This window comes from Macrosteles quadrilineatus, unplaced genomic scaffold (genome assembly GCF_028750875.1).
Source record: "Macrosteles quadrilineatus isolate MER2022 unplaced genomic scaffold, UCM_ALF_1.0 Scaffold_6__1_contigs__length_79288215, whole genome shotgun sequence".
NCBI lineage: Eukaryota > Metazoa > Arthropoda > Insecta > Hemiptera > Cicadellidae > Macrosteles > Macrosteles quadrilineatus.
Genome location: NW_026542599.1, coordinates 11,928,954 through 11,955,669, shown reverse-complemented (window position 1 = coordinate 11,955,669; position 26,716 = coordinate 11,928,954). Strand labels below are relative to the sequence as shown.

At 36.1% G+C, this 26,716-nt stretch overlaps 2 protein-coding genes across 2 annotated transcripts; one reads left to right on the top strand and one right to left on the bottom strand.

Annotated features, from left to right (window-relative positions):
- Positions 1–805: 805 nt before the first annotated feature.
- On the top strand, positions 806–22,726 carry LOC128997155 (U3 small nucleolar ribonucleoprotein protein MPP10). The gene is made up of 10 exons (XM_054422741.1): positions 806–960; positions 3,627–4,072; positions 4,564–4,697; positions 5,198–5,406; positions 6,108–6,379; positions 6,983–7,167; positions 9,091–9,240; positions 14,648–14,759; positions 22,105–22,319; positions 22,518–22,726. The coding sequence occupies exons 1-10, from the start codon at positions 890–892 to the stop codon at positions 22,668–22,670; spliced, it is 1,947 nt and encodes a 648-aa protein (XP_054278716.1). The 5' UTR covers positions 806–889; the 3' UTR covers positions 22,671–22,726.
- A 685-nt stretch (positions 22,727–23,411) lies between these two features.
- Positions 23,412–26,601, bottom strand: LOC128997091 (phenylalanine--tRNA ligase alpha subunit). The gene has a single exon (XM_054422669.1). It carries the CDS (start codon positions 26,492–26,494, stop codon positions 25,016–25,018), a length of 1,479 nt encoding a protein of 492 aa, XP_054278644.1. The 5' UTR covers positions 26,495–26,601; the 3' UTR covers positions 23,412–25,015.
- Between the last annotated feature and the right edge of the window lie 115 nt (positions 26,602–26,716).

The following is a 26,716-nucleotide window of genomic DNA, read 5'->3' as shown; positions in this document are numbered from 1 at the left end:
GTTCAAATTTTTATATATATATATATATATATATATATATATATATGTGTGTGTGTCCATCCGCACGACAACTTGAGTAATTTTTGTCCGATTTTGATAAAATTTGGTTTGAAGGTGTAAGGCAGGATAAACTTGAACGAGTTCGCGAACCAGCATGATCGGACTATGGGAACGGGGGTTTATGGGGGGTTTTATGGGGTAAAAATAGGTTTTTCCCATTTTTGACCGTAAAAACACAAAATTTCACAATTTCTTTTTAAACCATTTTGTAGAGCTTAAAAAAACAAATAATTTAGTATATTGAAGCGTTATTATGCGCCTAATTGTTACGGAGAAAATTCAAAAAAATTGTAATTTTAAAATTCCCATGTTATTCTTATGGAGAATAAGTTAGCTGTTGTAGTTTGCTTGTTTATGAACATATTTTGATTGATTTTGGAAAATACTTTTATTTCTTACTAAACTATTTATAAAAAAAATCTTTTTTACCCTCCCTGTTGCAGCAAACCTAAGTACTCGTTAAACTAATTCTATTTAAATAGGAAATAAATGTGCTATTTTTATGAAGGCATTTTAGTGTAAATCCAATCAGGTTAATGGAAATTCGCTTAGTCTGCAGGTTTGCTGCGGCGGGGGTATTTTTCATTTGGTTTGCTTGGAGCACTTTGGAGGTGGAGGGAGACGGAGATAGACTGGACTGGACTGACTGGAGTTTGGTTGGATTGGATTGGATTTGGTATTGGTCTTTGGTCTTCTAGGTGGAAATTGAATTGAATGTTGTTGATGATAATAAATAAAGTAAAGTAAGGTTAAGGTTAGGAATTTAAAAACGTGGATAAGCTTACTAACTTTACAATTTGAGTTTAATGACATTTCTAAAATCTAAATAATGGAAGGAAATTTAAATGAATTCTTAGACAACTTTTCAAAAGCGTCAAAGAAGCCCTATGAATTTTTAAGGTAAGTTTCTAACTTATTTAACCTCATTGAACAGAAGTCACTAAACCTAATGTGTTATCATCTAGGAGTGCTCTGTGACGATTGACGAAGTATTCCCGGGTAATAATAGTAAAATTCTGTGCTTTTAGTGTTATCATCTGAAAAGTGAACTAAGTTTCAGTAACTTACCATAATGTTTGATAGTAACGTTATGGACTTTAACACCCGAGTCGGCTGCACTTTACTTGACGTCCTACACTCATTCGAATGAAAATATCGATCGATATATCGATTAATCGATTGCTTCATTCGATATATCGTTTGGTTAGTTAGGTAAGGTTAACCTAACCTAACTAACCAAACGATATATCGAATGAAACAATCGAATGAAAATATCGAATCGAAAAAAAACAATCAAATGAGTGTAGGACGTCAAGTAAAGTGCAGCCCCCAAGTCAACCGATATGCCCATTTAAACTTACACAGTCAAAAGTCTTGCCGGAACGATTTATCGTTGTTTTGCACTACAAAACCCAGACAACAATGTATCGTTCCATGGCTAACTGCCTGTGCCTGGAACGTATCCATCAAAGCAAGGGGTGAGCCGGTCACAGTACAAGGATGAACTGTACTGGTAAAATTTTTGCGGATCCGAAACCTCGACATCGCTGCCTTAAGTCTGTGACTCTAAACGGTACCAACTGAGCCACCGACTTCATTCCATATGTATTCTCCCCTTAGCTCTGAAAATGGGGGCAAGGTGTATTATATTTAGAAGAATAAAGTTGGTTGCAAAAAGTTACTTAAGTATATCCTAGGCCTACATCTTAGGTGCTGTGATGCTTCAGTAATTATATCAATCTCAGATTTTAGGTTGAGTTACGTTAGGCTCAGAGTCTGCTCTAACCATTGATTGCTGCGGCACTGCGTCTTATACAAGATATGTTAATTAAGTTTCAAGACTGATTATGTCCCATGTAGCGGAGCATTTCCAGACTAGTCGTGGCTCTGGCTGGGTGGAGGGAGGTCTCAGGTAAGCGATTGAACCCTCCCAGTGTCCACGAGTCGCTAGAGTGTTGAAATCATCTTGCACAAAGTTAAATAAAGTATGCTTTGATAACGTTGAAACTGGTTGAAACCTGGACCATTTTACAATAATTTAAAAAATAATATTGCCTTCTTTTCCTTCCCAGCTTCTTCGATGTTCTATGCCTACGACTGGTGAAGATCTCTCTGTGCTGTGTTGTAAGCAATAGCACACGTCGGCTCTGGACCCATAAGCTGGCTTTCAGCTCCTTTATTTGTCCACTTGTCAGCTCCCTCATCGCCAGCAACACCTTTGTGCCCTGGAACCCAACTAAGAATAACCTTGTTGTTTTTCTCCCATGGCTTTCATGACCTGATGATAGTTCCATACTGCCTTAGCGTTAAATTCAAGGCAACAGTCAAGTGCCAATAGCACTGCTTTGCTGTCCGAGTTCATGTATATGGTGTGACCTGTCAGACAATGCTCCAAACACACCCTTGGACAACAACAGCAGCCCGGAATACAGTAGCCAGTTTCCCAGGCTTGCGCATAACTGCGCCTTGGGTCTGACTCCATATTCCTGCCCCAGTGCCTGTTGGCTTTTTCGAGCCATCCGTATACCAAGTGATCCCCGTTTTCATATATTCAGGTTCACCTTTATACCAGGCAGCCCTGTCAACAATGTTGACTTGTATGGCTTTTCTAGATCTGTGATAATCTGATATTTACCATCTTGTCTGGTAGCATTTCCAAGGTGTCCATCTGCACTTTGTCCACAATCCTTATGCTCACTGGAGGCATTAGGCTATACTTCCAGTTGCCATCCTTGCCTCCCCTTTAACAATGATCTCGAGAGGTGGGAGGTTTAGCTCTACTTCCAGGGCTGCAGTTGGAGTGCCTCTCATGGCTTCTGTTATGCTAAGGCTGGATCTTTTGTAGCCTCTTTACAGTGGTAGTTAGCATCACCTTGGTCCACCAGACCACCGAGCCATACACCATCATCAGTCTTGCAGCCGTAGTGTATTGTCAGTTACTAATTTGTAGGCTGAGACCCCATGTCTTCCCAACAGTCCGTCTCAGCATCATAAGTGTGGTCTGAGAGCGTTGCGTTACATGTTCCAAATGCTTAAGCTTACTTGTAGGTTTAGGCTTGTCACTCAGTTTTCAACAGGCTTAACAGCTTTCAGACATTTTTTTGTTATAGGCCTACCATTGACTACCTGTATTGGAAACCGGTACTGAAGTAGACATCCTATCTATAGGACCAGCTGTCATCAATTTCTTTTCATCCAGCTACATGATGTTGCCTAAAATATGACATTTTACACCTTAATTTTTTTGTTGCTGACATAGTTGAGGGGTCTTAATTTGATATAGCTCACAATAAGTTAATTCTGTCAGTTTAACTAGGTAAAAAGTTTGCATATTTGACAGAAATCAAATCTTGTATGGGCTTTTAACCAAATTAATCTCTAGTAATTTACATCAGCACCATGTGTCGGTGACTCACATCAACTACGACGATTTAGAGCTTAAAAACTTGCATCAACATAAACATGGGGATGTAATGTCTAGTTGTACGTATTCAAAAGTTATAGGTCCCAAAAATAATTAGGCCTATAAGGTAAGTTGAATTAATAATAGCTTAAATATGTTTCAGTGTTCAAGAAAATCTTTCAGAAAGTATAAAGACCTTAATAAAGGATATTTATGATTTCACAAAGAACAAAGAGGAATCCAAAAGTAAAAATGCTTTGCCAAAACTGATTATTGAACAATTTGATGATGAACAAATTTGGCAGGAACTTGAATTGCAAAACAACATTGTTGCTGATCACACTATTGAAAATGTATCTCAGTTTGCTGTGAAAAGAGATCAGTTGAAATTTCCGCTGACGTTAAAATGTAATAAAATAGAAGAAAGCCCGCAAACTTCCGCTTCTACAGAACAAGAAAATGGTTTGGATCAGTCTTTTGATAACGAAGAAATAGAAAATGATGACAACTATGATGAAGATGACGATGAAGAATTTGATGGAGCTGAAGAAAGTGAATTTGAAGAGGGGGATGACATTACAGAGCCTGAAGAAAAGAGTAACAAAAAAGGTAGATGATGCAATTAGCCTAGTTTTAGAATTTAAAAACTGCTGATTGGCTCTTTTGTTACCTCATTTGAATTAGGCCTACCTAGTGTGGGGACCTCTTGCTCGAAAGTGAGCAATTGCCAAATATTAAAGGAACTACCTAATTCAAAATAAAGAATTCTCACAATAATTTATATTAATTTATTTAGATTAAGTTTATTTAACATTAAGCAATTTCTTAAAAGTTCACACACTGTTAATAAAAGCTCTAAACATTATTTATTTTTAATTGATAATTACTTTTGAGGAGCTAGCCTTTTTTCTTTAGTGTTTTCATACCAATAGTTTAGACCCCTTTAAAAGAGTTTGTCCCGCTTGCAAACCACATATTATTGTTCTCCAAGTGACAATACGGGAAGATAAAATTGTAATAGGCCTATTTAGAATTTAGATGGTAATATTCATCCCAAGCTATGTACTACAGAATTAATCTTAAATGTTCTATTTTTCTAGGAAAGTTGAAACCATCAATTGTAGATGATAAATTCTTCAAACTTTCCGAGTTGGAACTTTTCTTGCAAAATGAAGAGAAAAATGAAGACAAAGCCACCAAAGAATCAGAAAGTATTGATCTTTTTAACAACATTGTAAGTTTATTAGGCTACTATGATAACTTAAAAGAAAAAATATATTGTAGTAACCATTTTGGCACAATAGGCAAGCTGTATAATACAGAATGTTCATTTTATTGTTGTGATTAAATAGCAAAGCCGATAACACTTTCCCTACCCTGAACCCGGAGACTGTTAAAGTCTGACACTTTCCACATGATCATCCAGTTGAAATCAAACAAGAACGGCACTTTCACATTCAGCCAAAGGTAGGAGACATGGTAGCTCAGTTGGCTGAGGTGTCGGTCGCACTGAAGTGCTAAAATGTACTTTAGCTCAATGTATTTTAAGACTTAAAGTAGCTGCAACAAAAGTATTACTTATTGGCCATAACGGCTTTGGGTATGGATTTTAATGCTTTGCACATTTTTGATTGTCGCTAGAGGTAATAGAAATTATTATTTGTTATTGTTAATTATTAAAACATTTTTCTCTGATAAAAAATGACCAACTAAAATGCCATTGATGTTTTCCAGGACGATGGACCAGTAGATTATAAGTATTCAGATTTTTTTGAGACTCCTTACAATGATGGCGGAGATTTGCAAGATGAAACTGAAGTCAAAGAGGACAACGATGCAGAAGATGAAAGTATGGATGATGAAGATGTGGAATTCGAGAACGATGAAATGGATAACAATGAAGATGATGAATCTACTGAAGACAGTAAAAAGAAAAAAGTTAGGTAAGTTATAATGAGTAAATGTGGCCCTGCTGCTTTCAAATCATATAATGAAGATTTTTTTAAAGGAAACATAGACTACTTTGACTTAGGTAGGGACATAATATGCTAGTTTTACCAACGATTTAAAACAGTAGCTCAAATATTAGTCATTTAGGTGTTATGCTAGCAGTACACTATCGCCGAATGTTTGGCCAGATGTTTTGCTGAATTTTTTACTGAAGTTATGATGACAAATGCTGCCGAGCGTGAACCACAAACTCATCCAGTACACGCTCGCCCTTGTTTGCCGAACATGCTTGCTGGTGGTTAGACATATTTTTACTTCCAGCACTCACCTTTGCTAGTCTTCTTTGACACATCCCAAAAACTGACAATAAATTTAGCACAGGCGAGCACGAATAATGACGAGGCGAACTATCCTGACAATACACGAGCAGACCGGGTACACTATCGTGCTCGCCCTAGCTTGCCTATATTCAGCAATAGTGTACTACTAGCATTAGGTACTGCTTATTTGACCATTTGAAGAATAATCTGTTACCGTTTGGATGCATTTTCTGATAATATAACTATGTCTTTTGTTTAGAATCTTAGGAGTATACTTTTCATTACTGGCATTTCTACTTGTTAGATTCGTCATGACAGTATTGCCTCCAAACATCCTATAATTTTACAAATTAAGAGGTGTCGATTTCCTTTAGGTTTTCGTTGCTTGGAAGTGATGATGACAGTTCAGATACTGAGGAAGATTCCATTAAAAATGAAGGCGGTTCATCTAAAAAGAATAAAAAGGATGAGATCAAATCATCGTTGGAACTTAGACAAGAGCGACTTGGAAAGGTCATTGAAAAATTGGAAGAAGATGCATTGACAGAAAAACCATGGCAGTTAAAAGGGGAAGTTACGGCTACAGCGAGGCCGCAAAACTCACTTTTGGAAGAGGCTGTTGATTTTGATCTATCAGTTAGACCTGGTAAGAGACTAGGTTATGTTAAACTGCCGTTATTGGTAACATTCAAGAATAAGTTTATGTAGGACTTTAAAAATTATATGTACACTTTCAAGAGTGAACCCGCTCTCAAAATTTGCCTGCACTAGGGTGAAATATTTGTGTCGTGATCTTTTAGGCTATCTATGGATATATTGTTCCCCGTGGATTCTAGATTTTCTTAGTAAGCTGTCTAAAATCTTCTAAAATTCAAAAAATTCCTGACCAGCCAACTGGGTTTTTTTTTAAATATAACCTCCGGAAAGAATAGGCCTACAAATTGTACGTTTAATCATCTTAAGTAGGTAGCATTAAAGGGATGAAAATGTTTAGTTGGAGTGTTAAAAATGTTAATTTAGGAAAATCCACAATTTAAAAGTAGGCTACTTAAAATTGTTTTTCTGACACATCAGAATTTAATATTTGTTGGGAAAAATAAAAATAAATAGTCAATCGAAGCATGTAGGAACCTTTTTTTAATTGATGAATAGGCCTACTATAAAGAACAGTCGTTTCTTTAATTCAATTAATAAATTTGATCCACCTCTTTTCTTAACCTCAGTAGTTACACTTGTTATTTTTCTTCAGCTCCATTGATGACAGAAGAAGTAACCATGAGACTGGAAGACATCATTATGCAAAGGATAAAAGACAAAGCATGGGACGACGTTGAGAGGAAGGTGAAACCTGTTGAGACACCGTCCGAGTTTAAGAAGAAACTGGCTCTGGATCAGGAAAAGAGTAAACTGTCTTTGGCTGAAGTTTACGAACAGGTGCAGTAAAGATTTTTAAATCCATTAAAGTTACGTTGTTTCTAATATCTTTGATAGAGTAAAGTCACATCCATCACGATTTCCTTTGAGGGAATGTGACAGGATGGTTTACAACTCTCGGATATCCCTATTCCGAATCTTCAAGAAAATTTCCTTAGTAATATGTATTCCTGATGTAAACCCACAGAATCTCGTAGTTTGTCATCAATGTTTATTTCTTGTTGTACACATTTTAATTTTTTACCTAGGAAGTAATCAATTGTCTGAACCATGAGATATTGTTATACTGATCGGTATTAATTTAGTGAGTTGGTGGCGTCGCGGACTTCGGGCCCAAGGCAGGGATGTCATGGGTTTGGATCCTGGTCACTGCCGATAACATTTTATCAGTACGGTTCACCTTTGTACTGTACCGGCTCACTCCTTGCTTTGCTGTTAACGATCCACGCACGGGCGCTTAGTCTATGTGGACGGGCAAATGCAAGGTTAAAAGAGGCCGCCAACCTCTTTAAAAAAAAAAAATGTGTGTGGATGTGTATAGAGCTGCAGACGACACCTGTTGTCAGATTTTGATTAAATTTGGTATATAATAATCCATAGTATCTCAAGGCGTTTTTCTTTCATTTGCTTGAAATTTTAATCGTGAAATTTCCATAAAAAAGTTTTGTAAGTGATGTCTGTATGTGTGTGTTTGCGTGTGCGTGTGGATGTGTATTGTGTACAGAGCTACAGACCACACCTGTGGTTTGATTTTGATGAAATTTAGTTTGTGGGTATTAATCTATGGTCTCAAGGGCTTATTTTTGACATTTTTAGCGAATTTCCCTATAGGGAAGTAGCTATTACCGTAGGTCTCATGGTAAGACTTAGGCCCGGGACCGATTTACTTTTTCATTTTAATGTCCCCAGAGGCCAAAAACACCATTCGTTCAAATTTTTATATATGTATATATATATAGGTATATATATATATAGATTTATATATATATATATATATGTGTCCGTGAACACGATAACTTAAGTAATTTTTATCCGATTTTGATGAAATTTGGTTTGAAGGTGTAAGGCGGGATAAACTTGAATGAGTTCGCGATCCAGCATGATCGGTCCATGGGAACAGGGTTTTATGGGGGGTTTTATGGGGTAAAAATGGGTTTTTCTCACTTTTTACCCTCAAAACACAAAATTTCCCAATTTTTCTCTAAACCCTCTTAAAGAGCTTAAAAAAACAAACAATTCAGTATATCAAAGTGTTTTTGTCCGGTTATTGGTAACGGAGAAAACTAAAAAAATGGTAAATTTAAAATTCCCATGTTATTCTTATGGAGAATATTGTAAAATGTTGTAGTTTGTTTGTTTATGGATATATTTTGATCAAACTTGGCAAATTTATTTATTTTATAGTAAGCTATCAATATTTTACTAAAAACACACTACTTTATTAGTTTCCTTGTAGCAGCAAACCTAGGTACTCGTTAAACCTAATGTTATTTAAATAGATCAATTGAAAATCAATTCGGCCAAATGGAAATTCGCTTAGATGGCAGGTTTGCTGCGGCGGGGGTATTATTTTTATATGGTGATTTCCCATAAAACCCATAAACAACATAAAGATGATAAAGTAATGGCAAAAACGGATATTCAAAATAACAGTCAAACAGTTTTAATTAAAATTTACGCCAGTCTTGTGTATTTCAAAGTTAAGTAACTTGCAAAACCAACTTCGTGTATAGCCCTATCAACTCTAAAAGCAGTACAACCCCCAATACAGTAAAAGTTACGGTTCAAAAATGATGGCAACTTTTTTGATTCTACCCATAAAATACGATAGTTATTTTGACCTCTTTGTGATAAGAGTTGTTGCCAAGCTAATGGAAGGAAACGATGTGTCAGATCGCTGATATCACTTAATCAATTTTACAGGAATTTATCAAACAAAGAGATGCGGCAACATCAGATGATGTCGAGAGACAAGAGACAGAACCAGCTGCTCATGTAGAAGTGCGTTCAATGCTGCACTCCCTGTTCAACAAGCTAGACGCGCTTTCCAACTACCATTACACTCCCAGACCTGTGAGTATTGACCTATTGTGTGAGAGTTGATGTAAATGGCAGGCGCTGAGTCTCCTACAACAGTTATCCATGGATTTTAATCTCCAATGTGCTCCAGAGGTGGCAAAGTGAGCTAGTTCTCAGACATCAGTGACGTAAATTTTTTTCCTGCACTTCTAATTGAACTGATCCCGTAGGCAACAATTAATTCATCCGGTTGTCTTAGGCGAGGGTGATATAAAGGAAATTCAATGCTTAAACAAGTTGTCTAGGTAAAGTCGCGATTAAGTATTTTTGTTCTCGCAGTCGGAAATTTTATGGATAGTGTAAAATCTAATAAAATATTCATGATTTTGCCACGATCATGTTTTTGTGTCCGCGGGAGTCGATGGTAATGTCTATGCAACAACGGGAGATGAACAGTTTTTTTTGGGACCGCAAAAGATAGTGATGATGTTTCCGTGACTTAGGAAGATATTCCGGATTTCGCAATGATCTCAGAAGTTGACGATGATGTCTCCACGACCGGCAGATAATCAGGCTATTACCACTAGTTTGGCTCGACTGAAAACATCATGCTGGTACACCTCTAGTTATAATAGAATTGCCTTTTTGTGGTTAGATTATTTACCTTTGATATGGTAGTCATTAAATGTGTTAAGAAGGGTTTAACCCAAATAGGCTAGCTAGAATTTTTCATTCCTGCATTAATTTTTTCTTTACTATAAAAACGCCCCAATATTACAAAAATACTTTATGACATAAAGACAGGGGTTGGTGTAGTATAACCAAATTATTTAGAACATTTGGTAAAACCAAAATATCGTATCTTTATCAAGAATCTATTTTTCAAGTATTTGGTATCAATACATTTTTGTATCGACACATCACTAATTGCTGAAAAAGCTAGCCTTAAAAAGTCTGGAATTTGTCTTGAATTTTAAAATGGAAATAAACTAGACACACTATAACATAAATTATATTATGAATTGTATTCTTGCGACGAGCCAAAGGCAAGTTCTTAAATTCTAAGGTGCTATTGTAGACTCCAAATATGTACAAATCGTTCAGTTCCATTTGCATTGGACTGATGATTTTGATCTGTACGAACACCCAAACCCTCAGACTTGACTGTCACTTTGTCAATTTTTACTTTCTCCCCCTATACCATAGTATATGGAGAAAGTATTGTTTTCGTCAAAATTTTCGAGTTTGAGTTTTGAGTGGATATATTCGTTTTGGGTCCCCCTGGACCCAAAAAAGTGGTTTTCGAAGTGATGTCTGTGTGTGTGTGTGTGTGTCTGTGTGTCTGTGCTTTCGTGCTGCATAAGCTGTGGGGACATGAGTGTGAATGTGACCAGACTGTGTGGACCTGGTAGCTTATGTGGACATCACACACGTCCACACAATTTTCACAGGAAATACATTAACTGTGTGGACTTTGTCATGTCTGACTAGTGGCGCTCCTATAGACTTTTTGGTGAACAAAGAAAGCTGCTGGCGGCTACTAGTAATGGAACTTGAGAGTTTGGCTTCCCATCTCTTGATATAGAATTGACTCCTTGTACAACATTTTATAATAAATGAATAACTAATAAGCTATTTAATAATTCTTACAATTTAATTAAACTATTTTTTTTATTTATATAAATATATTTTTTTAACTTTTTTATGCCACCTAATATTTTTTATAGTTATCTATTTCACCATTTGTTCTTGTAAATCCATTTAGCTTAATCTTCACCTATCTTCTTTTATTTATTTTTTTTATTTGATTAAATGATTATGTGTTTGGACGCACAGGCCAAAGTCAACGCAGAGGCTCGCTGCCCATGTCGGCTTATTCCCTAAAAATATGTACGTTTTGTTAAGTATAAATGTTGCAGATCTTAATTTAATTTATTCATTTAATTGCACACGTTTTTCTTCTCCATAAAAAATTTGTGACATAAACACTGAATGTTTACAGCTGTTGTGGCAAATTATATTATACCAAAAGCTAGTTTAGAACGTTAGCATCAGCTGATAGACTTAGTAAAGATAAAACTTAATTTCTAAAAAACCAAAATACCTAGTTCTCAAAATGATCTTTCTTTCAACACAAAAATCATGAAAATCAAGTGGTTGATTCAGAATTGCGAAATAAAAACAAACCCCTGTCATGTTTTTTAATATACATGATGTTTATCTAACGTTGTTGTCTCTCATGTAACCTAAATACAGCTTACAAACCAAAGTTTGACAAAACGTTTCAAAATCTACTTCATCCTAACAGTTTTATTTAGAACCAAACGGCTGATTTTCTTTCCGATAGATTCCGTTTTCCAAAAATTCCTACGGATATAACACATAAAAAAGTATTCAATAATAAAGTGAATTACAATTAGAAAACTGAGAAGATAGAACAAAACTTGAAACTCTCCTCTAATAGTAAGGGTTTGTTGTCAAGATGCTACCCCGACAACATGCCACCATCTAAGTGTTGGTAGTTTGTAATTAAGTGCCATGCCGACAGTATAGTTATTAATTATAATATATAGTACATTTTTGTACTGTCCGCCAGTAATTTTAATACGGGTATATGCTTTATTTCTTATCATAAAACCGTTTGTACTGCCGTTGATTATGGACGCTAACTGACTACAAGTACAGGTAATGTATCATTATATAAAGGGGAAAACGTAATTCATATGATATTATTTCTTTGTACTATCCGTCACTGATTAACTGTACAGAAACATCTTTTTACTGCCTGCAATAATTTATTTACAATATCATGGATTAAAGGCGCTAACTAGAGCTACAGTTCAACATAGTCAATCTATAGTCAAATTTCAAACTGAATGGAGTACTTCATCTGAAAAGGCTTTCTATTCAGAGACAAAGTCAACTGGTGTCATAGATCTAGTAAAAGAAAATTAGAAAAATTAAATAAAAAAGTATTTAAATAATATAATATTAATATATAAAACATTAAATTAATATTAATTAATAAATCAATATTGTAAAATATTAGTATTAAATTAATATTATAAAACATTTATCTCAAATCATATAATATTAAATTACTTAATAGTATTTAAATTATATTAGTAATATCGAACCAAATCGATTGCATCACTGAAAAATATCGATAGTTCTCCAGCAATATCTTCATGATGACATTGGTTTTTTGGCCTGATATTTTTCTTTGACGAGAAACTGAATTTCTTACTAATTAAATATTTTTAACAATGAATTAAAAGGTAAATAGAGTTATTTCATATGCTAGATAGCAATTCGGATATGACAAATATACAACAAATTATTTTTAAAGAAGACTGGAGACATAACCTAAATATACTGTCAAAATACAACCAGTGAAATTCCCAAACTGTGTGGACATTAACACCTTCAAACGAAATAACACTCGATTGTGTCAACATTTGCATTATCTGTGTGGACATGTGTACTAGCTTTTGCATTACCTGTGGGGACATGACCGACTCTTGCATAAACTGTGGGGACGTCCACACAATTTTCATGATTTTTTTACTACATTTAGCCCAATAAACAAGCGGTGGGGCACACGGGAGGGACTAAGGCTAACATATCTTGTAGTGTCAGCGTTCGCCGCTAGGACTGCTAAGTTGAAAAAATTTAAATTAATTTTTTATTTTTTATTTTTTGTTATAAAATTAACTTTTTAATTATAAAATATTGTTTTAAAGTTATAAAATAAATTTTTAATTTTTAAAATTAAACTGTCATAACATAACCTAACCAACCAGACTTGCTGATCATGTAAAAACTATATAAGATAAAAATCTAATTAATGATTACTTATAATTTTTAATTATTAATTATAAAATTAATTTTAAAATTTAGTATTATAAAATTAAACTGTCATAACCTAACCTAACCAACCAAACTTGCTGATATGAAAAATTTGTTGACAAAAAGTTAATGCTGCCAGCGGGTTTCGAACCCCGGACCTCCTGAACAGCAATCCGAAACGCTACCAACTATGCCACGAACGCCGCTGAAATCACACCGTTTCGTTACGGTAATCGTGTCGCCTCAAGAGAAGACAATAACCACTAGAGATATGACGTCATTACACATTTAGCCTTAGTCCCTTCCGTGTGCCCATTCCATAAACAAGGAGTGTTCTTTTATTCATCTTCAATTTGAGGTTAGAAAGAACCCAGGATATTTTTTTCAGCCGTGTGCCTTGATGTCCACATAGTTTGGTTAAAAACCCACGTCCACACAAGTATAGGGATGGCGTGTATGTGTGTGTCTGTGTGTCTGGATGTGTACAGAGCTAGAGTCTACACCTGTGGTCCGATTTCGATGAAATTTGGTATGTAGGTTCTAATCCATGGTATCTCCAGGCGTTTTTTTCATTTTTTTGAAATCTTGATTTTTAATGGGGATTTTCCCATAAAAACCCATAAAAAACCGGGAAAACCGGGTTTTCTCAAAAATGGCCCGAACGATTTTGATAAAAATTTAGTATGTTGTAGCCCTTCAAATTCTGAACAAAATGGTACAAATCTCATTTCTGTAAAAATTACGGTTCAAAAGTTATGGTCAATTATGTTATTTTCCCATAAAACCCCATAAAATAACGAAAAATATGATTTTAGACAAAAATCCGGTTTTTATTTGACATAGTATGTTATGGTCCTTACAATTTTGATAGTTTTTTTCATTTTCTAGAAATTTTTATTTTTAATGGGTATTTTCCCATAAAACCCCATAAAATAACGGAAAAATAAGATTTTCCCAAAAATGGCCCGAACGATTTTGATAAAAATTTAGTATGTTATAGTCCTTTATATTCTGAACAAAATGTCACAAATCCCATCTCTGTAAAAATTACGGTTCAAAAGTTATTGTAAGTTATGTTATTTTCCCATAAAACCCCATAAAATAACGGAAAATCACATTTTCCCAAAATTGGCTCGAACGATTTTGATAAAAATTTAGTATCTTATAGTCCTTTAAATTCTGAAAAAAATTGTACAAATTCCATTTCCGTATATTTATTCTCACCGCTTACACATGATAAAGGTTGTTGACAAACTTATGGGAGAAAGTATGTGTCAGAATGCTGATACCGTTTATTTTAAATACGTAAACAACCAATTCACTTAGGACCTGCTCAGTACAAAATTACAAATAGTATTTTCTGTATTTCAATATTGTTACAATTCCGAACTGCATTAGAAAACACCCTTTCTACACTTAATATTATAGCAAAATCTGACCGATAGGAGTAATGATATGTCGATTTGGTAATGCAGTATTTTGCACATGTGGTACACTTTCCAAACGACAATTTCCTAGCTACGAAGGAATGGAATAACTTATATGACTAACAAATTTCTAATCATGTAGTCAGTGTATTGACAAGGTATCTAAGACATGTGGCTCTGCGCAGGTTGCTCCAGAACTAAAGGTGGTCACCAACGTGTCGGCCATCAACATGGAGGAGGTGGCACCTGTCACGGTAGCGGACTCAGCTCTACTTGCTCCTGAAGAAGTCAAAGGCAGTGAGTTGCTACTGTATAAGTGTTGGAAGACAGCACAGTCTGAAAAATCTGACTATTTTTTGTCCGAACATTTGGTCAATTTAAATTTCTGGTTGGCTGTGAAAACCAGTTGTAATGTGTAACTCAAAATAAGCAATGCAGATATTTTGTGCTATTGGTGTTGTTAAAATATTATAGACAGACAAGATAAAAGACTAGGACTTGACCAAGATGTGTATTTATTTGGACTGTTTACAAATCATAATAATCAATAAACATATGTTAGTTAAACTGTATATGAAATAAGGCAGGCATAGATTAGACATAGATTATTTATTACATTCTCTCCCCCCCAAGAACTGCGACCTTGGTAAGAGGGCGCCGGAATGTACCTTTGGTTGTTTTGATATCTTTGAATATTTCAGAATATTTCTTATTCCTCTGGTTATCACTGCTGGACTTGTTGTGGTACTGTGAGATGTCAAAGCTCTCGTCACTGACTAGGCTGACTGAATCGTCTACTAGTGACATTCTCCTCACAGACTCGTCTCTGGATATTTTCATAGGTGACAAGTTGGAATTGTCCTCCACGCTGTCTCTTAGCACCTCCGCCATCTGCTCTTCAAGACACCATTGTGGCATCGTAGGTTCCTGTGAGCGACTACAGTTGTGTTTAAACAAGGCCATCAGACATGGGAACTTGCAGCCACACTGAGCACACTTGTTTGTTTGATTGTCATCGTTATTCTTGTGCTCCTTCCAGCACACACGTTTCTTCTTGTGTCTGTAGAAGGAGGTATTGTCAAACTGCACATCACATCCACCACAAATTTTCAACTCTGAATCGTTCTCCGTTTTCTTCATTTCCCATAGAGGTTTGGCTTTAAGTTTTTTGTCTTCTGTTTTCACATTCTTCCTTTTGCCAGTTACCGCAAAGATCTTGTTCTTGATTTTGACACTGGATTCCAGCATGGCTTCCTTCAAGACTTCAAGTACTTTGGAATTTTCTATCAGCTCATCCGTTTTCTCTCCAACCACTCGGACTGTCTGGACACTGGTGAGAATGTCAGAATGTTTCTCAGAGTCTTGAATCATATTCTTAGCTTCCAGGGGTTGGCATTCCTTCTCTAACGCTTTTTCTTTTATTGGATCCCTGTTTAAATGTGCTGTTTTGATTTTCATATCTTTGTTTCGAGTCCTTTCCTCTTGGGAGATGTTTTCTGCACCGTAGTTGTCAATCTCAAATGATTCCTCTGCTGTTTTGTACAATTTATCATATTTAAAACATGTCAGAGTAAAGTTGTCATCGATACGTCCTCCACTGTATCCTGGACATTTTCCATGCAACGACCAGCCTAAGTAACTCCAGGATAAAACTGGCGAGTTAGGAGGTCCTTCCACAACTTTCCTTGTCAATATTAGGTTGCAATTATCTTGACCAATCAAGATGGTAGGTTTGGCATGAGATGTTGGTAGAGGTTGGTCGATTGAATTTAAATGAGACCATGTCTCACGAAGCTTTACTGAATCGATCGACTGTTGGGGTAAATCTAAGGGAAATTGAGTTCTTACATTAGTCAATGTGAAAACTTCGTCTTCATAGAGCCCTTTTATTTTAAGTTCAACTCGTCTGGACGTTGGGTCAAAATGTTTAGTTGCATTTGACCAACAAGTGGTAAGGGGTTCAATGCTACCACTGACACCTAATTTATTGGCTGTAGTTGAATCTAGTAGAGATATGGTTGAACCGTCATCTAAAAGTGCATATGTGTCGATCTGACAGCTTGGACCATATAATGTCACTGGACATACTCTTAGTAAAACGCGGTTATTTACCGAGTGATTTTCTTCTTTTGATTTACCTTCCTGCCTGAAAGTGTTCTGTACTCTGTCCCAGCTGATCTCTTGGGCATTTTTAGTGGCACTGTCAGTATGCAGAAGGCGATGGTGGGATAGTTTGCACCCATTGATTCCACAAGGTTTCTTTAAATTGCAAAATTTGATGTGGTGACGACGGAAGCAAAAGAAACACAGTTTTTTCTCAATTATCATCTTCCACCGCTGCGAGACTTCTGCTTTTCTAAAAAGCTTACATTTATCGGTTTCATGACTCTCCGAGCAAAACATGCAAACGTTTTCATTGGGCGAATTAGTAAAAACTGGTTTAGGGTCACTTCTCTTCCGCGTTGTCTCCTCGGGTGGACGAAAATAAATACTCATAATGGAACACTGATTTTCAAGCCAGTTACAGAATACTTTCAGGTCAGTAGGTTTTTCTAAATGCATGCTATTTACATGTTCAGCCCACCTGTACTTTAGAGTATATGGGAGCTTACTTAAAAGTTCATTCAACAAGAGAGGATTTATTAAGTACATTTCCAAATCCAACGACTCTGCGGTAGAGGTCAGGTTTAAAAGAGTTGTTGAAAACTCAATAAGGCTGACAGCGTCATCCTCCTTGACTGGTTGGAGCATGCGCGCCTTTTTCAACATTGACTCGACTATAAACTCTGGACGTCCAAAACGCATTTGTAAAGTTTTCATTACTGTACTCAAATTTTTTCCTGATATAAATAGAGGTTTTACCATTTTAAAGGCATCTCCCTCCAAACAATTTCTTATTCTGTCAAGGTTTTCATCGTCATTAAAAAGGTGTTTAGTCTTATTGTAACAGGAATAGAACATGGGCCACTCGTCTGGTTTCCCGCTGAAGGATGGAAGACGCTGTCGGCAAGAGACAGGTTGGTTGGGGTTAGATAAATTGATAGCTTTTGAAAAGGAGTCTGCTAGTTTATCAATAGCCGTGGACACGATGGCTGATGATGTCAAAGGAACTGACGGTTCCTCATTCAGCCACCTATTGACTTTGACATTAGAGTCCTCCTCAACAGTAGCAATATTGAAGCTTACCTTGTCAGGGTCTTCATTATCTTCCAATTCCAAATGACGACTGCCCAAGACTGAGGCGGACTGACTACTTCCCAAGACCGAAGCAGACTCAAGTTCGGTCCTTACTCTCAGCAGACGCTTCTGTCGTTCTAGTTCTCTTGCTTCAGCTTGACGTTGTCGTTCCATTGCCCTCTCCTCTCTTTGCCTTTGTTGTTCCTGCATTTGGCGCTCCATCTCTTGTCTCTGTCGCTCCATCTCCTTTTCTTCAAATTCTTTCAGCCGTTGCAACTCTCTTTCTTCGTGTATTTTCTCAAGCCTGTTTATTTCTTCTATTTCTTCTAGTTGCAGTTGAACTAACCGGCGCTTGCTGGAAGTTGAAGATTTGGTTTTTGACTTAGAAGGTGGTTTTAGAGATTGACTATCTCCTTCTTTGGGTTCATCATTCTTGTCATTTGCATTTTCTGGGGAATATCTATTTGGAGGGTGTTTCTCTCTCCCTGACTTTCGGATTGACATATTTTTTGACATGATTTATAAGTCGGGTTTCGGCACCAATGTTAAAATATTATAGACAGACAAGATAAAAGACTAGGACTTGACCAAGATGTGTATTTATTTGGACTGTTTACAAATCATAATAATCAATAAACATATGTTAGTTAAACTGTATATGAAATAAGGCAGGCATAGATTAGACATAGATTATTTATTACAGGTGTTAAATCTGACAAACACTGGTTATTGGATTGCATTAGCAGAAAATGTGGGGATCTTTAGGAAACGTGACCATGAAACCTAAGGAAATAAGATAAATGGGTGTGTACAGCTTAGGTTTTTCAATAGGCCTAGCCTATAAATGGACTGAGATTAAGGATGTTACACAAGGTAAAAGGACGAAGTTGTAAGGGATAGCTACACCGCTATACCTCACATTACAATACATCTGGTTTGTTTAAACATAGGTTTAACCCTTTTACCGCCACGGGCCGATTAGATCGGCCTTACGATATGTTGTGAAGACCGCCAAGGGCCGATCTCATCGGCTTAAACATTGTATTCGAAGTCCGCCACGGGCCGATCTCATCGGCTCTGCAATGTCGAGCGAACCCCGCCACCGGCCGATCAGATCGGCTCGGCGTATTTTTGATATTGCGCTGTTATTTTTACTAATATACTCGTAAACTTCATATTACTATAAAGCCTAAGGACCATTCTAGTTGGTTCCGCAGCGTAAATTATCTAAAGCTTTTATTATAGTATCCCAACAACACAAATGACATCGATCAAGTGGGCCGTGCCATGAGCAGACTGGCGATTGGCGCCACGCAGTCTGTCGCGGCTTTTACTGGCGCCAAACAGTCTGCAATGAGGTTTTGTTTACTATTACATGTTGTGATGTTAGTTTACTTTATTTAGTGCGGAAAACATTATTTAGAGTCTAGTTTTGTGTACGTTTTTGGTGTAAAATGAGTAAAAGACCGTGTCCGCCGTCACCACTTAGTGAAAACGCTATAGTAAACGAAATTCTAGCAAGTGGATACGACGTCCCTAGTGACGATGGTGAGGTGAACTCATTAGACGACCTGTCCTCTTCCTCAGATGAAATCTTTGACGACACAGACGAGGACCCAACCTACGATCCAGCTGAAAGACCCAATCCTTTTAGATTTTTAACAGATAGGAATAGGCCTAGGGTTTTAGATTTAGATATAAATGCTCCAGGGCCTTCAACCAGAGAAACGGTTGTACAACATAATTTCAACCAAACTGATGTTCACGAGCCTACTGTGAGTTATAGTAGTTCTGATGATAGCGATCCTGATGATCCCCCAATGCCCAGACCTAATAATACTCCACAAATGCTTAACGGACACGTAAATCGGGAACCGAGGGGCAGACGTAGTCAGGGGAGGGGTCGTGTTCGAAGGCCCCAGCCTGTAGGGCCCAGGAATAATCACGATTCTGACATTAGTGAATGGGAGGAGGTTGAAGACGGTAACGATCATGAATTTCCCGCAACTTTCAACTTTGCTGAGTTGTCTGGACCAAAACACTGTCCACCCCGTAACTCACGTCCTTTGTCATATTTTTATTTGTTCTTTACAAATGTCTTACTAAACACTTTTGTTTTGGAAACTAACAAATATGCAAACGAATTTTTAAGGTCTCAACAAGGCAACCTGTCCCCTAAAAGCCGCCTAAGATCCTGGGTAAATGTGACACTAGAGGAGATGAAAGGATTTATTGCTGTGATCTTAAACATGGGCGTCATTCGAAAACCAACAATAGAATCGTACTGGTTTACCGCATCATCATCAAGTACCCCATGGTTTAGTAAGATGTTTTAGCCGGAACAGGTTTGAAATTTTGCTCAAGTTCTTCCACATTGTTGACAAAAACACCTTACCAAAGCTTGGGGACCCAAACTACGACCCATGTGGTCGGTTTCAGTGTTTAATAGACCATTGTAACAGAGTTTTCCGAACGCATTTCACACCATATGAAAAACTATCAATTGACGAATCTTTGGTGGGAACTAAAAAGAGGATCTCATTAACGCAGTACATCCCAAAAAAAAACCACCATAAATGGGGTATCAAACTTTGGGTCCTTTGTGACGCCGACACCAAGTACTGCTACCAATTTTATTGTTACAAGGGGGCCAGATATGAAACTGAACGGGCTAGGATTGACCAGTTTGGGTTAGGATACACTGTCGTTGTAAAACTCCTAGAAATGGCCAACTTGTTACATAAGGGCTTCCACATGTTTTTGGACAATTTTTTCGTAACGAAAAAACTGGCAAGATACCTTTTTTCAAACTCAACTAATGTAACTGGCACAGTTCGAATTGATCGCAAAGGAATCCCCAATCAATTGCGTGGGAAATACCCAGTTGGGAAAAAGGTATACGTACGGAAAGGACCCCTTTTGCTAATGGCCTACAGAGAAAAGGCAACAAACAAATCTCAGTTTATTGTCCTTTCAACTAAATCAGTGGCAAGAAATGTACGATACACAATCCGTAGAAGTGGGAGGATATTAATAAAGAACAAACCCCAAATTGTACATGAGTATAATCATGGCATGGGCGGCATTGATGGAACAGACCAGATGCTTTATACTTACCTTGACGAAAGACGATGCATGAAGCACTGGAAAAAGGTGATTTTTAACATTTTCGGCCGAATGATGCTAAATGCATACGTCCTATATAAATTGAATACTGACAGACCAGTGGACCGCCTGCAGTTCCAAATTGCAGTAATCGACCAATTAGCTGAAGAATGGCTCTCTGTTAAAAATGCTGGGGTAAATTTAGGCGGGGGTGGTGATGGACCTATGAATAAGAAAGGATTTGGGGTAGAAAGGCTCGATGGTGCAAAGGAGAAGATATGTTCGGTCTGTAGCGGGAAGAACGACCCAGAAGGGAAGAGAAGGCGTAGCAAAACGGTGTGTGTGAACTGCAAAGCCGGATGTCACGTGGCTTGCCTCCCACGCCACAAGTGTAAACCGTAAACAAAAACAAAACACCGTGTTGTAAATATGTGTAAATATTATATAAAAGTGTGATTTTTAACTATTGTATATTTTTAATGTTTTGACTGTGTAACCAAAAACTAATTTTCTGTGCACATTGGATCATTGGGACAGCAGCAATAAAGGTAGGCTTACGACATAACTTTATTTTTTAATGTTTTTTCTGGGTTACAGTTACAAGTAATTGTTATAAACAGTGTTTTTTATATGTAATTTAATTTAAATGTTATTTTGAACACTAATAATTGCACTGTAAGAACCTAAATGGTATTATTGTCACCCAACAATACGAAACTACCAATGTTTTACAAAATTCAAGTTTTGTCAAAAATAAACAAGTTTTTCTTTTTCTCTTATATTTTTTTTATTTGTAAATATTTTGGCTAAAAATGTTAACTGTACTCTCATAAGATAATAAGGTTTAAGAAAAGTTATAGTTATTGTGTGGAAACATAATACAAATGTTCATTTTAAAATTTTAAAATCAAAATTTTATATAAATATTTTTTAAATTTTAGATTTTTCTTACAGTAACAATAAAAAAACAATGTATATGGTTTACAAATTATACATAGACATAAAGAACAAATAAATACGAACAAAATAAAAAAAATATCATAGCTCTAGCTATTGTTTCAGCTGAGTTATGACCGTTTTAACAGATGTCATCTAATCAGTCGAATTTACAGCGGCGGTTTTCAGGCGTCGCGCCAGCTGACGGGTCGGCGACCTTCGCGCGGTCAGCTGACTTAGCGCTCAGCGGCCTTCACGCGCAATGTTGCATTCGTCCGTGGCGGTAAAAGGGTTAATTCAAACACAACAATTATGCTGTGATGAACTGTACTGGAACAACATCTATATTTCATTCTTCAACCTCACACTATTTTTAAACTTTACCAAACTATAACGCAATTTATTTATTTTATTGTACTTCCAGGGAAGCTTAAAGGTGAACCAATGAGCAAAGAAGAAAGAACGGAAACCGACAAGAAGAGGGCGAGAAGGCTGAAGAAGACAAAACAGAGACAACGTGCAAGAGAAAAGGCACGAGCAGTCCAAGATGTCACCAAGATCAACCCTGGTCTCGGCAACAAGTATGCAAAACTGAAGGCTGTTAAACAAGTTTTGGACTCTTCTGCAAATATATCCAAGGTAAGTTTTTGTACTTTATAATCTTATGGTTTGAACGTTTTTCTTTGTTTGAACGTTGGTTCTTAATATCAATCCGCGTTGGTCGCTGAAAATACCATGGCGTTGGCCATTTGTCTGCAGTGTTTATCACGGATTTTGAGCGTTTGAATTGAAAATCGGCACAACATCTAGTTTCCTAATTTAAGTGTATTTTTTCAGATGGAAGAAAGCAGAGAAAAGATGGTGAAGAGTTCTACTTCCTTCTTCAACAAACTGCAGGATGAAGTAAAAAGTCAGATTAAGAGCAAGACTTCTCCATTCGCTAAAAAGAAAGACAAGCTTAGTATTACTGCTAAGAAACTCAAATTATAACATACTTTAATTTTTGTAAATATGTACAGTAAATATATTCTTTCTAACCCCTCGAATGAAGTTATTGTTCTTATTTTCTGTTCCAAAAAGTATCTTAGGCACAATTCATGATTATACCTTTGACTTTAAATAACTTTTGATGTGTGTTACAATTCAAATTAAGTTTGACTTAAGGGTGTAGCATAGAGCACAAGGGCCTAGATTTTTTAGGATTTTTTGAGAGGATAGCAGGCTTACCTGAATGGGAAAGAGTCCAAACTGGCACAGGAAACACAAAACAAAACTTTACACTATATACACAAAACATTAGAATATTTCACTGTCACTGACAGCATTTTCAACTAAGGAAGAGCCTTAGTTGAAAATGCTGTCAGTGACAGTGAAATATTCTAATGTTTTGTGTATATAGTGTAAAGTTTTGTTTTGTGTTTCCTGTGCCAGTTTGGACTCTTTCCCATTCAGGTAAGCCTGCTATCCTCTCAAAAAATCCTAAGTTTGACTTAAGAAATGTTGACTAAATATTTCTTGCTTATCATAGGGTAAATTAAGCCTTGTTAATTACTCTCTTGTTATAATAATAGAGTACATGTAACAGTGAAACAGTTTACTAACTAATTATCCTATATGTTTATAATAATTTCAAAATTACTCAAATTAAAAAAAACCTTAAACAAGGAACAACACACTCATCTACCTAAAGATTGTTGGGAATCAGGTCGAAAAATACAACTTTCTCGGGAGGAAATTAATTTAATTCGAGAACTAATCTCAAAGCATAAAATCATGAAATTTACAATCTTACAAGTGGTATTTACAATGCTACAATAATGATAAGTTATTTTAAAACATAAATATTACATGACCATGCCTCAATCTTTATTTTAGAACACGGGTACGGTAGGCTACATATTTTTATGTAATTTAATTTATTTTTAATATATCAAAACATCTAAACTTATAAAGCCAGAAGTTTTAATAAATGTAAATGTGCAACAAAAGGAAATAGTTTTAGTTTCATACCTAAATTATACATTTTAACCCTGAGAATGTTAAGGATGCTATTTAATTTTACAATTAATACACCTAGAACCTAATAATTCCAATTTTTAAAAGTAAATACCTAACTCGACTTAAAATATTTTGGTGTGCAAGCATTGTAAAGTGAATCAAAATAAAGTTTGTCAATTGAATAGCTCAAGTGCAACCAATATATTGGATTTTAATTACGACTTTGGATTATAAATGGAAAATAAAGTAAAGTTACCTATTCTATAGACAGACTTTCAATATAGCACAGATATAATGTTGCACATCTTACCATACATAAAATGTCTAAGGTGAAAGAAAATTACAAACTGTATAACTTACCAATAAACAAAATCACTTTTTGTATACCATGCAAGATAAATTAGACTACTTGTGAAATAACAGGAACAAGCAAAAAATTTTAAAACTGTGAGCGCTCAAGACTTAAAAGTAAATAAAAAATAAAAGATCAATAAAACTTGAACTGAAAAGTAGCATAAAAAAAATCCCAACAGCATTAAACAGTGTTTTACAATCCCGCTGTTTTTATTTCGGATTCTTAAAAAAATAGTTTAAACTAAGCCTATTAAGTTTGATTTCACAAAGTTTCATAAAAATATCTTTTCTATACTCTGCCTACTTAAGTTAAATTGGGATGTTAAAATAGGCCTAGTGTCTGTGATACCGTAGCTCAAGAGTTTTATTTTTCAAAATGGACTATAAAACAAAAAGTACTGAAAACAATAAAAAAAAATTTGGTTTTACACCTTAAATAAATTATTTTGAACTTAGTTTCTATAGTTAGGCCGCTTAGAAAGCGACCTCCTCTAGCATTGGTTTAGCATTAGTGTGCAGGTCGCTTTCTAAGCGGCCGAACTATACTAAGTTAATGCTGTCATGTTAAAAATAATTTTGAAGAAGTTTTGGATAAGAGAGGTGGTGCAGTTAAGATCTTTCTACTGTGAAATCAACATTATTGGTGAGAAACAAAAATTTTTAAGAGAGGCCAATCCACCTGTACCTCAGTTTTACAGGCCTACTGAAAAAATAATTCTTGTACCGTCCTTTTTTGACGTAACGGTAGGTAACTGGATGCAATACTTTTAGTTTAGTCTCATTATACTTTTGACCTGACCCTACGTTTTAGCTTAACAAACCAAAAAATACTAATAAATTTAATCAATAATTTCTCAGTGACATTTTAACGAAAAAGTAACAAAAGTTGTTTGCCTTTGAAACAACCTTGTTGTTGTTTGCCTTTTGGGCTTAAGGCTATGAAAAATTATGACAGAACATAGTAAGCTACCTTCAACCGAACTTTACTTATCTAATCGACAGATTCCATTTTCTTGTACCATTTGCAGATCAACTTTTGGTCCAACCAAGTCTCGTATATTATTATAACCATATTTAATCATGGTAGGTCGTTCAAGTGAAAGACCCCAAGCAATCACATTCACTTTCTCGGGAAGTCCCATGGGTAACAACATTTCGGGCCTGAACATTCCAGAGTTTCCGACTTCAATCCACTTTTTAAGTCCTTCATGATAACAGAAAATTTCCATACTTGGCTCAGTGTAGGGGTTGTAAGCGGGTTTGAAGTTGAGCTTAGTGATCCCAAGTTTCTTGAAGAATTCATATAGAATGCCAATCAGATCCCCCAACGTTAAATTATAGTCCGCAACAAGACCTTCAACCTGATGGAATTCTGCGAGATGTGTTGCATCTAGTGTCTCGTTTCTGAAAACCCGATCAATGCTGAAGTATTTCACAGGTTTGAAACTTTCTTCCTGAGCAAGTTTATACAGCATGCGGGCACTGACAGCAGTCGTATGAGTGCGTAAGAGGTTCTTCTGTGCTTCTTCTATGCTCCATTCATATCTATATCCTTGAGAACCATAACCTCCTTTACTGTGTACAGATTTTACTCGTTCTAGATAATCCTGAGGGAATTTCTCAGATTTTTTGGGATCCAGAAGAAAAAAAGTATCGTGAGCATCTCGGGCGGGATGCTGCTGAGGTTGGAAGAGGGCATCAAAATTCCAGAAAGAACTTTCTACAAAATTGTTTGTAGGCATTTCGGTGAATCCCATTTCAAAGAAGATCTGACGGAACTCTGTCCTAACTTTTAACAAAGGATGTAAGTATCCACAGCTTGGGGGAATTCCCAGAGCATTGAAGTTGTATGGTTTGAAGGTTTTAGTTTTCCAAGCACCTGTAGCGATCATTTCGGGTGTCAAATCTGTCTCCGGTTTTGATAGTGTTAGGCTGAACTGGCTTCCTTTTTTTAAGTTAAAACTTTTAATTGTAACTTCTTGTAGCAGCTTACGTTTCTTATAATCTAGTTTTACATTATCAGGTATTTCAACATGATCTTTATTCAAAATAATGTTTAAATGGTCTTTGGTTTCATCAGTTATATTCTGGATCTTCCTTGTTACTTTACCACTACTCTTATCAAATACAATCCAACCCTTTGTCATTGCTTTACCAAATCCTACCTTTGCATTAGGAACTTTTGCCATCAATTCCGCTTGCTGAATGCCATCTTCTGGTACAGCATTGAAAATAAGAGCTTCATAGCTTCCATTAACACTGATTTCCTTACCTTCATCAGTCAATTCCCATAATTTGGTGGAACTGGGTTCAGCGATGATCACATCCCCAAGGCTTTGAATACTTTTTACTGCACCAACAATCTTCTGATGATCTTCATTTAAAATACTACTTAAAGCTAATGTATCAACACTTCCAAGTTCATTCACTTTCTGTAATATTAACTCCGGTAAACTAGCCATTATTTGAATGCAGAACCATACATAAGGAATAAGGCTTTTTTGAAAACACAAAATTATTATGTAGGCCTATTCACAATTAGGTTACACGTGTAATGTGAGAGAGGTTAGGTTAGAACAACAAACAATACAATTTTGGTTTGGTCGTTTGATTTGGCGTCTACAACATCAGCTGTCAGCTGATTACAACTCTCCACAAAAAAGTCTGTCGGTTCGGTCTTTTCC

Coding starts and splice junctions, on each gene's coding strand:
- LOC128997091 (XM_054422669.1), bottom strand. CDS start 26,494: ATGGCTAGTTTACCGGAGTTAATATTACAGAAAGTGAATGAACTTGGA.
- LOC128997155 (XM_054422741.1), top strand. CDS start 890: ATGGAAGGAAATTTAAATGAATTCTTAGACAACTTTTCAAAAGCGTCA. Junction 6,380..6,982: donor TGATCTATCAGTTAGACCTG/GTAAGAGACTAG, acceptor ATTTTTCTTCAG/CTCCATTGATGACAGAAGAA. Junction 14,760..22,104: donor TCCTGAAGAAGTCAAAGGCA/GTGAGTTGCTAC, acceptor TTGTACTTCCAG/GGAAGCTTAAAGGTGAACCA.